The 15,693-nt window shown below is 40.3% G+C and overlaps 1 protein-coding gene across 1 annotated transcript; it reads left to right on the forward strand.

The window, feature by feature from the left end:
- The first annotated feature begins 3,594 nt into the window (after positions 1-3,594).
- On the forward strand, positions 3,595-15,232 carry LOC133524798 (TNF receptor-associated factor 3). The gene is made up of 10 exons (XM_061860942.1): positions 3,595-4,296; positions 7,160-7,273; positions 8,140-8,282; positions 9,086-9,299; positions 10,254-10,395; positions 10,499-10,668; positions 11,913-12,108; positions 12,306-12,421; positions 13,032-13,187; positions 14,028-15,232. The coding sequence occupies exons 1-10, from the start codon at positions 4,216-4,218 to the stop codon at positions 14,244-14,246; spliced, it is 1,551 nt and encodes a 516-aa protein (XP_061716926.1). The 5' UTR covers positions 3,595-4,215; the 3' UTR covers positions 14,247-15,232.
- The last annotated feature ends 461 nt before the right edge of the window (positions 15,233-15,693 follow it).

Consider the following 15,693-nt stretch of genomic DNA (forward strand, 5'->3'; position numbering starts at 1 on the left):
TTCTTTGTGTGTTTGTGTGTCTACACACGATTCGTCGTTATTTCTTTTTATACCTTGGCAAAAAAATCATTACAACTAATAAGTAAAGTTTTTTGTTTTAATTTACAGATAATTATTACGAGTTTCCTTTAAAACTTTGATGTCTGTCAGTAGGTATGTACCTATGTCTAACATATACCTACTTTACTCTTTGATCGAAACCAAGTCACATAGAGTCTGTGCGGAAAGAGAAGAGTCGTGGAATGTATGGGGCCCAATACTTACACGACTCTACTCTTTCCGAACAGACTCTAGTGGCAGCGTTGCAGCCAAAAAGGCGTTTTCCACTTAGTTGTCACAGAAACAAATTTTCACAAGAAGTGTCTTTATATCTAAAACAAGACCGATTTCGGAAAACTTCGTAAGACATTTTAGTCTCTAATTGCGATCAAGAATACACCTTTAAAATCAGTCTATTTCTTAGTTTAGAACATCGATTTAAAATACCGGTATTTTAAATCAATTGTTTAGAATTACCAGAATAATTGTGAGGAAAGCGCCGATGAGGTATTCATTGCAATCGTATTTGTAGTATTGAAGTACAATTTTATATACATTTTTGTCAGGCACCCCAATAACCTCTAGCAGCCTGCCATACAAGATATATTGGCAGTCAAATTTGAATCAATTGCATCAGGGGCGGATTAAGAAGGCCCTTAGCACAATAACTCGTAGGGCCCCCCTGGTTAGAAAAAAAAACGGCTAACTGCTAGTCGGGCTCGCACCCTGAGGATTCACATTTTTACTATGTTTTTTTTTACTTGTGCTGGAACTAGTTGTTATCATGTTAATTATGCAGTGTCTTTTCTTTATTATCACACCAAGTTTGAGGTCTGTATGTACGGAAAAAAAACAAATATAAGCTCAACCGTTATAAATGATAAATACGATGATGTAATCCTGTTATCCCTCATTAGGGACATAGGGCTCGTAGAAGAATTTGCCATTTGTCGCGATCCTGAGAAGCTACTTCTCAACTGATCGCCCAAGTCCAAGCCGGTTTCCGCTGGAAATCGATTGGCAGTCGACGGTTGGGGCGGCCTCGTACCTTGAAATTTTCTATGTATATTTCTACTGTCGATATACCTACTACCTATAGAGAAATCGTAATTATTTGGTTTTTGTTCTAATAACGGTACATTATACAAAAAACGTGTTCATTAAATCTGTCGTTCAGTATGCTTTATCATATGACCCGCAACAAGTAGACAGTCGAAATTTACACCAAGTGTGTATTTCTATTGCAGCTAATAACAAATAATAAATATATAAAAAATAACAGAGCAATAACCGTTTTTTTGAACGAAACAATATCGTCATTTAATATTTTCCATATTTATTTATTTTAATGAATCCCCGATATTGGACTATTATTTTTTTACATTTAGGCATTTTAAAAGAGCCTTATCTTAATGAGATTGCGTTATATGTTCCTTTCCTTCTATATAGCTACCTTCGGTTTTTATCATCAGACCAGGTAGATCCTTGAAGGGTCGATCTCAACATAACACTCTAGTACGCGAAATTTTAACAACAAAATGTTGAGAAACGTCAAAAAATAATTTGAAAAATTTGAAAACAACTTACGAAAATCGCATACAAGCATGTTGGGATACTGTTTAATAACATTCAAAAATAATAAGTTAAATAAAAGCTTGTAAAAATAGGTGAAACGTGAGTGGAACTTGAGAACAAAGCGGGTAGGATGTATCAGGGACGCAGTGGGAACTGGGAACCAATTGCCAAGTGAGTCAAAAAACGAGCCCAAAAACTGAGTCTCACCTATTTCGCTGCGTTCCCGTGCGAAACTGATAGCAAAGCTGCAGGAAACCAGAGCTCAGAATAAAATCAATGCCCTAGGCCCTAGTGTGAGCGAGTCTGTAGGCCGAGCTTCGTATAATTGTAGTAAAACAGAGTTTGGAATGGAACCAATGTGAAGTCGGCTCGCCTGCTGCTCGGCCTTCATTCACGCTCGAAAGGACGACTTGCTCGGGTACAATTCCTTGGAGGTCAGGCGGAATTACCAACTCCTTGTCATGGCATGCCGAGCCTTGCGTGGGGAGTCAGACTGTCCCGAAGTTGTGTCTGGTCTCGTGCGCCTGTTTGTTCCGGACGTCCCGAGAATGGCCCTCAGACCACGACAACGCGACTTTTTGGCCGTGCCGCCGGCGCGCACTGTATCGCGCAGGAACTCGCCGCTGCCCCGCGCCCTCTCACTGCTCAATGCGCTCCTGGCATCGACGCCTGAATGCGATCTATTTGGTTGGCGATGGGCGGCAGTGTATAGTGAATGCTTGAGATTCTCTGAGGCGATGGATGCTAGGTGCTCAACTGTTCCAATTTAATTTGTCAATGTGCTATGGGGAGCGTGCATGAACTGTAGGAGGCAGCACAGGAGCCGTCAGATTTTTGGCACGAGGCGTAAATGTGATGTTTATTGTTCCGATGTAGCCCACAAGATGGCAGAACCTACTATGCACAAGAAAACACGTGACGTGTAAATGTACATGTTTATGGTTCCGATTCAGGCCACAAGATGGCAGACCCTCCAACGCGCACGGTCCCTATTATTGTTTTATAATTGTTAATGCTTATAATTATTATTGCTGTTAGTCTAAGTTTCGTGACGCATTGGTTCAACTGTAATGTCATGTAAACATTTTTATCAATAAAAATAAAATAAAATAAATGTCAACATTTCATTACAAGTTTGAGAAAAAGTATTTATACATGTAAGACAAATATCAGGTTGAATTTTTAGTATAAAAAACCAAAACTTACGCATAATCAGCAAAATTTTCAAAGGCCAAAGGCTATAAGTACCTACTAATCCTCTGGGAGTGAGCGATACAAACAAGCGAGTGCAGGCGAGCGTTCGCTCGATACGCCGAGACCTGCGGTGGCATCATGGTTCCATTTTTATCACTTGTCACTATGCCCGTCACTTTTGCGCTTACATACTTGTTAGAACGTGACAGGCATGGTGACAACTGATAAAGTGCGGACCATCTTAGCCCTACTGGGGACCTGCCTACTAAACACAAAACTACATAAATGGATGGTCGCCCTCTGTCACTCCAATAATCATGCAAAATCCATTGAAAACTAGTTTGAATTTGGAATTTAGTTATAGCGCAAGAATACGGCAAACAATTGAATGTGAAGCATGATATTGATATTAAGAGATCTTCGAATTTTGATGTTCAAGGTAACCTTCGACTATAATTAATGCCGTTTTTTATTAACGAAAGTAGATGAGCTATATTATCGTTTCGCGATTCGCGACCTTCGAACTGACTCACTTAGCTATACGAATCCTGCTCGAATAGTAAGTACCTGAGTAAATCTTTATTTCATGGTATGCTATGTAAATAGCTGTTACAAATATGAAAATTGTTCGGCATAGGATGCCAATTCACATGGTAGCAAATGTCCTTATAACTAGGTCATACGAACTAAAACTTACTCACTATTTCCTAATCGTTTACAACCTAGAAATAGCTGGTAATTAGGAATAAACATGGAGGTCCCATTTATTATTGCAGGCCTTTGAGTGCCACGTCGACCAAGCAGTGATCTATTGTGACGGCCCTTCAAAATCCAGGAAATTCCAGATTCATTGGGCCATAATGTTCTGTACTTCATAGGGTTGCAATACGCGCATCCTAAGTAGATACTTCTTTTTAATATTAGTGGTCCACAGGAACAGAGAATCCCATAATATATTGGTTCACTGAGGCCCTGTGCGTGTAAAGGCAACCGTTTAGTGTTATCACTGACAACGCCCCGTATCAAATATCAATGAGAGATAACTTATCAGATACCTATGATTCACTTGGCAGAACTGACAGAAGTTTCAGCGTGTTTTGTACCAATGCTATTGTTGCGTTTGACGAAAAGAAAAATAAATGTAGAAGTAATTCAATTAAGGAAAATTCGTTTCATTCATGTGGTTGCCGGCTGTGAATATGATATGAGTTAATATTTTATAAATAGTGTCTGTCGGAAATTTTCGTTTTTCTTTCTTTGATTGTGTTAAAATTGATAAAACAAATCATTCAAAGTGTTTGAGAACTTGTTGTAAATGTAGTTAACTTGATTATGTGTAAGAAGAAAGGTTCAAGATATTAACAGTGGGATGTACTTTGAACATAATTAAATAGGGCCAGTGTCAAAATGAGTGCTGTGGATGATAAGAAATCGAAGGACAGCGAGTGCTATTTCTGCAATGAGTTGTTTGAATTGGGACAGTTACAGGTAATTTGATGCAATTTTAAGTCATCATCATAATTTTAAGAGTCTGGTTCTTGTCGTTAAGTAATCGCCATTCTGTTCTTTTCTCTGCCACTGTGTTGAGCTCCTAATAAAAGAAAGAAAGAAAATACATCCCTAGAAAGAAAGATAATACGTCACTACGGAATGTTATGTTACTAGTAAACAATTAAATTCATACGCAAGAATATAATACTTAGATTTTTTTTTTCATAATAGCATTATATAGGTACTTACATTGACTTTAATGAATTTACATACCTACATATCATGATGGTCGAAAAGAAATAAATAATAAACATGAAATCAAAAAAATATGTATAATTAGTTAAATAAAAGCTTGTAAAAAGATGGATTATTTTACTTCGAATTTGAGTAGGAAGAATAGAAAGTAAATAAAGTAATGTTAAAAACGGTATACAAGAAAAATATCAAAGTCAATATAGCAGAACGAGTAATAATACTAATAATAACGAAATAATTTAATAGAGAGAAAAAAGAATATGTGTTGTAGGAATTGCTGAAATTTTTTACCTACTAAAATCGAAATAATCTATCTAAATAATAAAAAGTTTTGCAGTAGGCCTACGCTAGCTACGCCTGAAGTTTTTAGCGGAATGTTATCAGGTGCTACTCAACAATATGATGCTGTGACAAGTGCTGTAAGGTTAAAACCGATTGTAAATAATAATTATTGTCAGTTCACATTTTACTTTTTAAGTTTATGTAGATTATCACCTATACACCACCATATTACAATAAATAGTTATAACCGAGCAAAGCTCGGTCGCCCAGGTACTAGATATTTAAGTAAGATAATATTGTTTATGTCTGGTTGATACATATTTTTAAGGACATTTGTCCAATAATCATTGAATTCCGCAGAACTTGAGATTATCGCGAAGATATGTGTTTGTACGAATTGAAGAGATAACATTTACCTGAATGCCGTAAGAAAAACATTCGTTTATCAAGCCGTTGTGTAAGAGCGTTTTCACATTATCCGATCCGATATCGGACGTTGGGTGGCATTTTATTTGGAACCGTTGACATATATATTTTAAGGACAGGCCTTACCGCGCAAATAAGAATGGGGAAAGAACAGTGGTGTAATGCAAACGGATTCGATCTCGCCACAACGCGATTGGTTGATGAGTTCGCATCACGCGCGCGATTGGTTGGAACTAAATAGTTGCGCTAGACTACACGCTTGGCTCGAATTTGTGAGTGACACCACTGAACTAGCACCATTCCTAGTGCCCGTAAGGCCCGCCCTTAGATATATATGTAAATGTTGCACAGCGTGTGCTATCAAAATCGTTGCAGACTTGTTTTAGCCTGATTTTATTATATCGACTTATGCGGCAAACGTTCGTTTTGACCGCCCTAACCCTGTTCAAGTAGTAGTAGTAGTATGGGGACCGTACGTGTTGGAGGGTCTGCCATCTTTTGGCCTGAATCGGAACAATAAACATGTAAATTTACACGTCATGTGTTTTCTTATGCATAGTAGGTTCTGCCATCTTGTGGGCTACATCGGAACAAGAAACATCACATTTACGCCTCGCGCCAAAAAGCTGACGGCTCCTGTGCTGCCTCCTATAGTTCATGCACGCTCCCTATATTTAAGTACTTAGGTTAGGTACTACAGTATCCGGCTATGACAGTATGAGGTTTTTTTATAAAAGGTAGTCTATAGGTTTTTAAAGGGTCGGCAACGCGCAAGTAACACCCCTGTAGTCGCAGGCGTCCATAGGGTACAGCGACTGCTTACAATTAGGCAGACCGATTTCTTGTTTGCTATTAAAAATATGTAAACACTTTCTTATTGAAAACAAAATTGTTAACTACGCTTTATCACGTCTACATCCACTCATATGCTCCATTCACCAAATCAAGCATTCATTCCCAAATAACCCTTAAATGATTTCGCGAAAAAACCGACAGTGAAGTGAGCATTGAGCAAACGGCAGTTCCCGCAAGCGACTCGTTTCTCTATAGGTACTGAGGGGACAATCATTCGAGGTGGGAGGCACTGGCGTAGTTAGGCGTGGGCGAAGGGGGCTCTCGCTCACGGCCTCGCACTTAAGGGGGCCCCTTTTTATTACTTACCTTGGAATAATTGAACAAAAAAAGCCTCACAAATGTGGTTTCGCCCATGGCTAGATTAGTTCACGCTACGCCACTGGCGTGAGGACTAACCTTCAGTATTATCTACATAGGGTTGTATTAGTAGTGTTGGTAGACTAACGGTAAGTATTTAATCCGGAGGTCGAGGGTTCAAACCCCGGCTCATACTAACGAAATAACATACTTTTTCGGAACGTAATGCACGATTTAAATATTATCATTTTGATAATTACCTGTCGCTTTACGTTGAAGGAAAATATCGTGAGGCAAACGGACTAATTCCATTAAGGTCTAGTTTCCCCTCTGAGATGGAAGGTTAGATAGCAAACGCTTTCCTAAAAACGAATCCTACGCCTATTCTGGCCCTAAAGCGGACCCCAGGCGGGCAGGCTGGCGGGTGGCAGAAAGTCTGGTCGACATTAGTTTGATGATTATCCTAGCTGTATTTCCTTTTATAATAGATTCATTTTAATAGGTAACGTTAATAAAAGTAGGTATAATTATACTTTTGTAATTATTACTGATAACTTTGTTTTCCGCTTACCTACTACTCCTGCACTACCGACTTTAGATTAGAACAAAATATTATTAAGGCAGAGCACTCAAGGTCTATTTACACATTGCTTATTTATTGCATTATTTTTTGTATAAGACTGTTTGTTTGTTACCTAAATAAATAAATAAAAAGTCATACATTAAATGTGTTTGTCTTGATCAGAGCCACCTGAAGCTCTGCGGCAGCATCTTGGAGCAGTGCCCGCTGCGCTGCGGCGCCTGGATCCAGAGGAAACACAAGGACACTCACGTGAAGGACTGCCCGAAGTTGGAAAAGGTACTTTAATGAAACCAACACCTACATTGTTTTACCGCGAATGAAGCTTCTCGTCATAATGAGTAATGACAATGCCTTCCTCGAAACGTCGGAGGTAATCTTAAAGCTTAAGTATACGCGATTAAGTCCGGTTAAAGTAAATAAAGAATACCTAATGAGTACCCACTGTCGTGTAAAAACTCATAAACAGAAAACCGTACCTACACATTTTGTTTAGTATGCATTTTAACTTCCGCAAAATATGACCTAAAACTTATGAAAAAAGTTAAAATACATACGGCTAACACATCTTGAGAATGTCAGGTCAGAGATCTACGTGACTTAAATGACAAATGATACCTATATTGAAGCCATGCAAGTCACGGAAAGATGTGCTAGAAGTCAGACTAAGCTAAGTTTCATCTAAAACGCATAGCGCGTGCTGTCTTTAGAAGTTTTTTTTATTATACCGGTTCCGGACCGGATCCAGTGATTTTAACCGGGTTCGGTAGCTCCTAAAAAAAGTCCCGGTACTGTCGGACCGGATTACAATCCCTACCTGTAAAGAAACCTTCTTTTGTTTTTAAACGTCAAATTGCGACAACGTCTTGGCATTCAACCATAGTAGTAGATTCGTAATTTCTTTTTAGCTGTGTAAATCTAGGAATGAAACAAATTGACTACATCTTCTTTTTTTCACTGCAAGTTTGAGAAAAGCACTATACATCTTGCCGAGAAACAGGGTTGCCGATTGCGTATCCCTAATCCGCAGTTTATATCTACTTGGCCTGCAATCTTTCGTTTCCCGGCCTCTATAAGACAAAGAAATAATTCAAATGCCCTCTAGCTCCTAACTGTATAATTTGTGACATTTCCTATCTTCCCAGAATCGCTCCACATCATCGCCCTCACACGCTCGCAACGCTGACCCATCCCCCCCAGAACCCATCAAGAACCACACGTGGTCCCCCAGAGCAGTGCCGCTGGATGACTGCGTCACTTACCTTGAGAAGGAAGTCGCTAATATTAAGTAAGTGTTTGATCATCTGGTCTTGGAGAAGGTTAAAAGTAGACGGCACTGTACTAATTGATAGCCAAAGAACGATCTTAAAGAGCGCTCCACACCTTAACCCTCATACGATCGCAACACTGACCCATACTTCCAGAACCCATAAAAAACAAACCACACGTGGCCCCCAGAGGAGTGCCGCTGTGTCTTTGTGAGGGTTCGTCTCTATGCAGTCACCACGCTATACTAATTGCCAACCAAAAAATGCTATAATTGTTGTTAGGCATGTTGCTTGTGGCAAAGATCAGGCAAGTCCGATTGTCCGGAGTTACACCTATTAAGTAGGCCACACTGCTGCTCAAATGTATGAGAAAAACGCAAGACCAGACATCGCTCACACACACACACACACACACACGCACGCACGCACGCACGCACGCACGCACGCACGCACGCACGCACGCACGCACGCACGCACGCACGCACGCACGCACGCACGCACGCACGCACGCACGCACGCACGCACGCACGCACGCACGCACGCACGCACGCACGCACGCACGCACGCACGCACGCACGCACGCACGCACGCACGCACGCACGCACGCACGCACGCACGCACGCACGCACGCACGCACGCACGCACGCACGCACGCACGCACGCACGCACGCACGCACGCACGCACGCACGCACGCACGCACGCACGCACGCACGCACGCACGCACGCACGCACGCACGCACGCACGCACGCACGCACGCACGCTCGACTCATCAACAGATTTCAAGATTTCAGACATTGATTCTCCGAACTTCTGCTTCCCAGACTAGTCATCACAGAAGAAGTGAACTACCGCGACGTGCAAGCCTCAGAGCTCGAGAACCTTCGCTCGAAGCTGGTGCTAGTGGAGGAGCGAAGTCAACACTTCCTTTCTACGCTTGTGTCTTTGCGTGCAGCCGTGGATGATGAGGCAGAGCGCTCTGCAAATTGGGCTGCGCAGTTTAAACATGATCTGGCTAATGTCCAGCTAGCTTTACAGGTATTAAATGTTCCACTTCAACCATTAATGCTTTATCTTTCTAAAAAGGGGTTATCCCCTGGTTATCCCTGATTAGTTAATATTAGGTTGACAGATTAGCTGTGTGATTTGATCCTTCTAAAAAAATATCGTGATGAAACCGGAATAATCTCGATAAGTCCTAGATTTTCCTTAGGGTTGAAAGGTTAAATTCAGATGATAGTTGTTTTACTAATTTTTAGAACAAGATTGTCGAGCGAACACCAGCAGCAGTGGCATGGACGCGTTTTCATCGTCTGTTTCCATGCCTACCGCGTTCTAATAACTATGTACCATGTACCTAAGTGCGGAAGTGACTCATGCCACAACAGGTGATAAAAACGCGACCATGCTACCGCCGCAGACTCCCTAAGCGAACTCTGACAAAAGCGGGAACGATGCTAGGAAGATGGACTTTCCTTTCTTTTCTTTCTTCGATGGTTATCCTTGCTGCTATAGGTAGGTGATAAGGCAGAGCTTATGAGCTTTATGAGCTTTCTAGTTTCACCACTCCTGTCCTAGGCTTTATTCTATGAATTTATCGATTTCCTTGGACGATCCTGCTGGACCTATTGGTCCACTTGTTCCACAACTCATGTTATCTTAGAAATACGGAATATCGTGAGTACAAATCTCCTCGGCGCTCAATAGTGACAATGATTCTGGATAAGAAAAAAATACACAAATAGGGTCAAAGGTCATGTCCAGGATTTTGGATGTTGCCGATTTAAGGCTTGAACACTAGCATGGTTTAAACGTAGAGAGAGAGCTCTCTCTCTCTCTGGAAGTGGCTGAATACACCAACCATAATATAAATATTGGCACCATATTATAACATGGTAACATGGTCATGTTGTAAAGTTAAGGGTGTTCTCTCTCAACGAAGCACTTAACTGACCTCTCTAATCTAAACTCTTGATAACCCACATCTTGCAGGAGCTGCAGAGTCAGCAGCTGACGACGGCGATGAGGCTCGAGAGTACAGTCAGCAGCTTATTGCATGAGCAACATGAACGCGAGCTTTTGGAGACGGCACTCACACAGCATGATAATAGGATACGTGCTGTTAATAAGCTCGGTGAGAAAAAGACAAGACATTCAACTACTTATGTCAAGCCTATACACGTATGCTTTCGCTAAGATTACTTACACTAACAATTGTGACCAAACTTTATTTTCAGAGGAAGTAATCGAGTATATAAAGCAGACAGTGGATGAAGAACGCGCGCGCAACGCAGAAAGTCGCGCGGCGCTCGAGCAGGAATTGATGGAGGCGCGCAGGTCTTCGGCGCAGCTGGGGCAACTGGCCGTTGTTACAGCGCAGCTGCAGAGTACTGCACATGAAAGGCCGGTAAGATAACACACAAGTTGCCTTTGGACGCATATTTATTTATTTATTTATTTTATTTATTTATACAAGGAATTCCAACAGCTTTAAAAAATACATTAAACTTTTTTGATAGTAGTACAGAGCCAATTACAGGAACTCACAAATAGAAACTGTATATATAATTACAAAGTAGGTACACACTAGATACAAAAGCACATGTGACACAAGATATTACAATATGAAATATATCAAGGTTACAATGAATAAAAAGAGAGACCAAGAAATAGATATGAGCAATAAGTAAGAACACTTATAACTTATGAAATTACACTAAGATAAACAACTTATATTCGCATTTAGATGAACAACATGGACCGGGCTCAAATACATTAAAGTTACAGATCACACTCCATAGCATATCACTACCTGCAACATGTTATTTAGAAGCATTGATTGACTAGATTGCGCCTTACACTAGGGATTGAGCAATTAAAAACGTCAATATCTAGATCCTTCGACAAATTATTCAAGTTACGAGCTGCGCGACACAGGAAACTATTTTGCCTATAATTAGATAAAGTGCGTTTAACTGAAAGGGGGGGATAAAATCTTTTAGACCGAGTGGGCGTATTGAACGAAAGTTTAGAAAGAAGTTGTGGACAATCAATATTGCCAGTGGTGATATTAAGTATATAAGTTATATCAGCGATTTCGCGACGTTTTTGTAAAGGAATTAGATGGTGTTTTTTGCAAGTGCTTAGGTAGTTATTAGATTGATACGGACTTTTAAGCTTAAAACTTAAGTATTTCAGAAACTTTTTCTGAATGCGTTCAATCCTGTCAATGTACGTATTATAACAAGGATTCCAAATTTGGGAAGCATATTCAAGTTTACTTCTAACTAAAGCACAATATAAAACTTTAAGAGTCTTAGCTTGGGTGAAGTGAGCGGAGTTTCGCATTAAGAATCCTAGAGCTCTCAAAGCGTTGCTTACTATGCCATCAATATGTTTATCAAACAAAAGTTTGGAGTCATGAATATTAGTGGCTATGGTGTGATTGCATCTTCAGAAGCTCAGTTTACGCCTTCAAGCTCCTTCTCCGGTTCTTATGATCTTCTGTAAGCTCTTGTCTTGGAAGTTTCTTTTATACCGGGCTCAAGCGAAGGTGACCCACGGAACTTTCTGGTTTAGGAGTAGGCAAAACATTAATGTTGTTTTGTAACAAAGGGTGTAAAAGCTTCATCAATATCTCTTTTATTCCAGGAAGTGGACCGCCTAGCAGTCCTCGAGCTAGCGACCACAGAAGCTCGCGCAGAGACCGCAGAGCACGCGGCCCGCGTGGATATCGTCGCGCGAGACATGAGGGCCCTCACCAAGTCGTATCTTAAACTGAGGAGCGAGCTGGCGGACTTCCAGGCGAGAGTGGGCTTTGAGAGGGCGGAGTTAGGGAGCGATGATGGTAGGCAAAAAATTGAAATTTAAACTTTTATTCTGTGGGGCTCAATTTTAATATCAACATATTTGTTTTGTGTGTTCTAAATATTTGTCAGGTGATATCTGGAATAGGTGTATTGTTGCATAATTATATAGTGCTATACTGTCTATACTCGTAGTTCGCAGTAGGTTCGCGGTAGTTAACAAAATTATTTTCTCCAGGGCACCTTATCTGGCGGATCGACAACTTCACAGAGCGAATGAAGGACGCGAAAACAAATGACACCGTGCTCACTAGCCCATTGTTTCGGACCAGCAAATATGGCTACACGTTAAAGGTTCGCTTTTAATGGTTACCAGAGGGCCTGACCAAGTGACAATCGACTATTTCTTCTTTTCGATCGGTATTCGTCGATGTACATATACGACGAGGATTGTCGTCTTGGCTAGGGCCCCTGTATTATCCCAACGTTTTGCAATAGTTCGACCGACCGCTATTAGAACAACACGATGAAGTGTTCATCGTATTTTCGCGCAACAAATTCCTAACTCAAACTGGTTCTCCAATAGCTATGGGTATTGTTATGGGTAGGGTTGCCAACTTGCCATACGTCCCGTATATCCGTATATACGGGACGTCGCCGTATTGAAGGATCGTGTCCCGTTTTTTCCGTGTATCAATACCGCTGTAAAAAACGCACATAAATGGTAAAAATCATCTCCGTTTAACCAGTTTATATATACCTATTAAACTAAACAGAGCTATTTGAATATGTATTCGGATTCTGAGACAAAATCGGAAAAAAGAATTCGCTTGCTTACATTACTTTTCTCACACGAAAACACCTACACTTAGATGAAAGCAGGATTTTTCTGGTACCTTCGTTGGCATACTCTTGCAAAGACGTGATCTTAATTAACTTTAACTTAGCTAGTTTGATATTACAGGCGGAATTGAACCTCAACGGCATCGGCAAATGGAAGGGTCGGCACATAACCTGTACCGTGCGTCTAGTCGGCGGGCCTTACGACGCGCTGCTCGAGTGGCCCTGCGACATAGCCATCAACATTGTGCTTCGAGACCAGCCTAACAATAGGAATCAGGTAACTAAGCGGCTTTACTGGAGTCAGAGGAATTTGAACCTTATATGCAGTGTTTACATTCTATTTTTAAGAGACAATACCGGGCCGGCTGCGCGGACATAAGCAGGAAGATGGAATATCACTTAGTCTGGCTGGAAAGCAGTTGCGTGTAAACTGATTGTAGAACGGACCCTTTAGTATAATAAACAAGCATAAGGATTCGATGAACGATAGAACATCTACCTACTACCCTGGTCTCCATCTACCCTCGAATTATTTTTAATATACGAGTAGATAAGTCCAGAAATACGAAAAGCTTAATACATGACACAAGGCCATAATATGCAGTTATTTCTATACATTAAATACGTTACCCAATTAACCTTTATCCGGAATAGCATATCAATAAGTTCTTTGACAATTTTTTTTTTTTTTTATACAAGCTTTTATCGCTGACTGTACTTTTCTTTCAAAAGGCAACTAATACTCATCGAGATAATTCTTACAAACCCAAACAAAATTAGGTTTTATTACAGAGTAAACAGAGTTCCTGTGGCCACCTTCCAGCTCCATCATCAAATCAGCTCCATGTCATAATAATATTGCATTGACATTCAATTTACATATGTATGCAAATTTTCAGCTTCATTGGAAACCGGGAAGTGGGTCATTAACTTGCAAGATTTGACCCGCACAAACCATACATACATAACAATAAAATGTTGTAAAAATTACAAGATGGTCTATTAAATAAATATCTGAAGTACAGCAAGGTCGTATCTGAATATCCTTCTGTCTTAGGTTAATTGAGAAAGTAGGATATCAACAATCATGTAACCAATTTTTTTCGTCAATTTCCAGGCAATGGATATAGTAAAATCCCTCCAGCTCCGTCGCAAATCGTCGTCTCATCGTCATGACTACGACTCCACCGACGAGAAGACGCGCTCCACGGAGGCTCTTGACAAGACCGTCACACAACTGAAGAGGCAATACATCTTCATACCGCACACGAGTTTGGACAAGTTCGAATATGTTAAAGGGAACACGGTGTTCTTTGAGTTTATTGTAAACCAATAACGATAAGGAGCACAACTCAGTATATCATCGGCCAAACGGGGCGACTACGGCTCCACCGACGAGAAGTCGCGCTCCACTGAGGCACTAGACAAGACCGTCACGCAACGAAGAGGCAACAAATCTTCAATATTGTTTATTTATTTATCTACACACATATCATAAACCCTCTATGATGCCTTCAAAATCCGTAAATAATCGCCAACATTATGATAAACTGTTTTGTTACAACAAATTTCTTATCTGTGATGATCGATTTGGTTATGACTTCAAATTTGGAACATCTCTGAAAAAAAAGCAATTCCATTTGACCTCTATTCTAATATCAGTCGAGATGCCTTTTTGTTCGAAATGAAATGTCAATTGCATACAATTTTGACATATCTCGCATGTCAGTTTGTATCGAATGATACGGAAATAGGCGCCCGACTCTAGTTTGTCTCTGAATTTAAAAAAACTACGAATGCGTGACATGCGTCAAAAAAGTTTTGATTTGCCGCCATTTGACGTACAGTTTATCTTTTAATTCGTTTTAAGTATAAAATGAATATGTTTTGTTGTTTTTAAACGTGTAAAATGAGCGATAAAAATATTTCGGTGACGCCACCACATATCCGCGAGTTCCGTCAAGAGAGCAACGATGCCCTGTAATTTGGGTTAGTGAATATATCATAGAAAGTTAATATGTGTGTAGATAAAACAGTGTATGTAACTGTGCATAATTAGGCATTAAAACACTCGTGTGATCCTATTAAGAAACTCACTTCGTTCGTTTCTTAAACCCACACTCGTGTATTTTAATGCCTTTTATTATGTAGCAGTCACATAAACCACTATTAAGTTTACAATTGTACCTTAACAGCTAAAGCCACAGCGGCACAAATTGGGAGACAGTAATACTTATACATTGAGTAGAAAATGTGAAAGTAGGTACGATGTTCTTTGAGTTTATTGTTAACCAATAAAAGGACGTTCAATCAAGAAGCTTATTAGTTGTTTCAATCGAAAAGGTTCACCAATATAAGGACTTTTAATTCAAGCTGGATGTAATTATTGTACGACTGTACGTCCTCAGTGGCGAGCGATAAGGCTGCGTTTCCCACTGAGATGTGCGAGGATGCGTAGCGAGGGACGTGTTTATTAAAAACGAATAGAATCACTGAATTTACCTGTCCTCGCTTAGCGTGAAGTATGTTTCTATTGGGTCTTAGCACATTGGAAACGCAGCTTAAGTGGCGCGTTCGATGGGGTGTGCAGCATTACGTATAGGGCATGAATACTGGAATGTCGAACCAATTTTTACGATATTTCAATACCGCGTACCGGTATTTAAGAGGACTATATTCATAAATTGTAAATTTATTAAAAAATCGACTATTTGACTGATTCTGACTTACAAATAGATTTTTGAATGAAATGAATGAATGAATAAGTATCCAAGTTACGTAGA

The sequence above is a fragment of the Cydia pomonella genome, chromosome 14 (assembly GCF_033807575.1).
Source record: "Cydia pomonella isolate Wapato2018A chromosome 14, ilCydPomo1, whole genome shotgun sequence".
Taxonomy (NCBI): Eukaryota; Metazoa; Arthropoda; class Insecta; order Lepidoptera; family Tortricidae; genus Cydia; species Cydia pomonella.

Bases quoted from the DNA above. Each gene is read 5' to 3' on its own strand.
- LOC133524798 (XM_061860942.1), top strand. From the start codon at position 4,216: ATGAGTGCTGTGGATGATAAGAAATCGAAGGACAGCGAGTGCTATTTC. The intron at 10,669-11,912 runs GTAAGATAACAC...CTTTTATTCCAG, and splicing joins GTACTGCACATGAAAGGCCG to GAAGTGGACCGCCTAGCAGT. The intron at 12,422-13,031 runs GTTCGCTTTTAA...TTGATATTACAG, and splicing joins AATATGGCTACACGTTAAAG to GCGGAATTGAACCTCAACGG.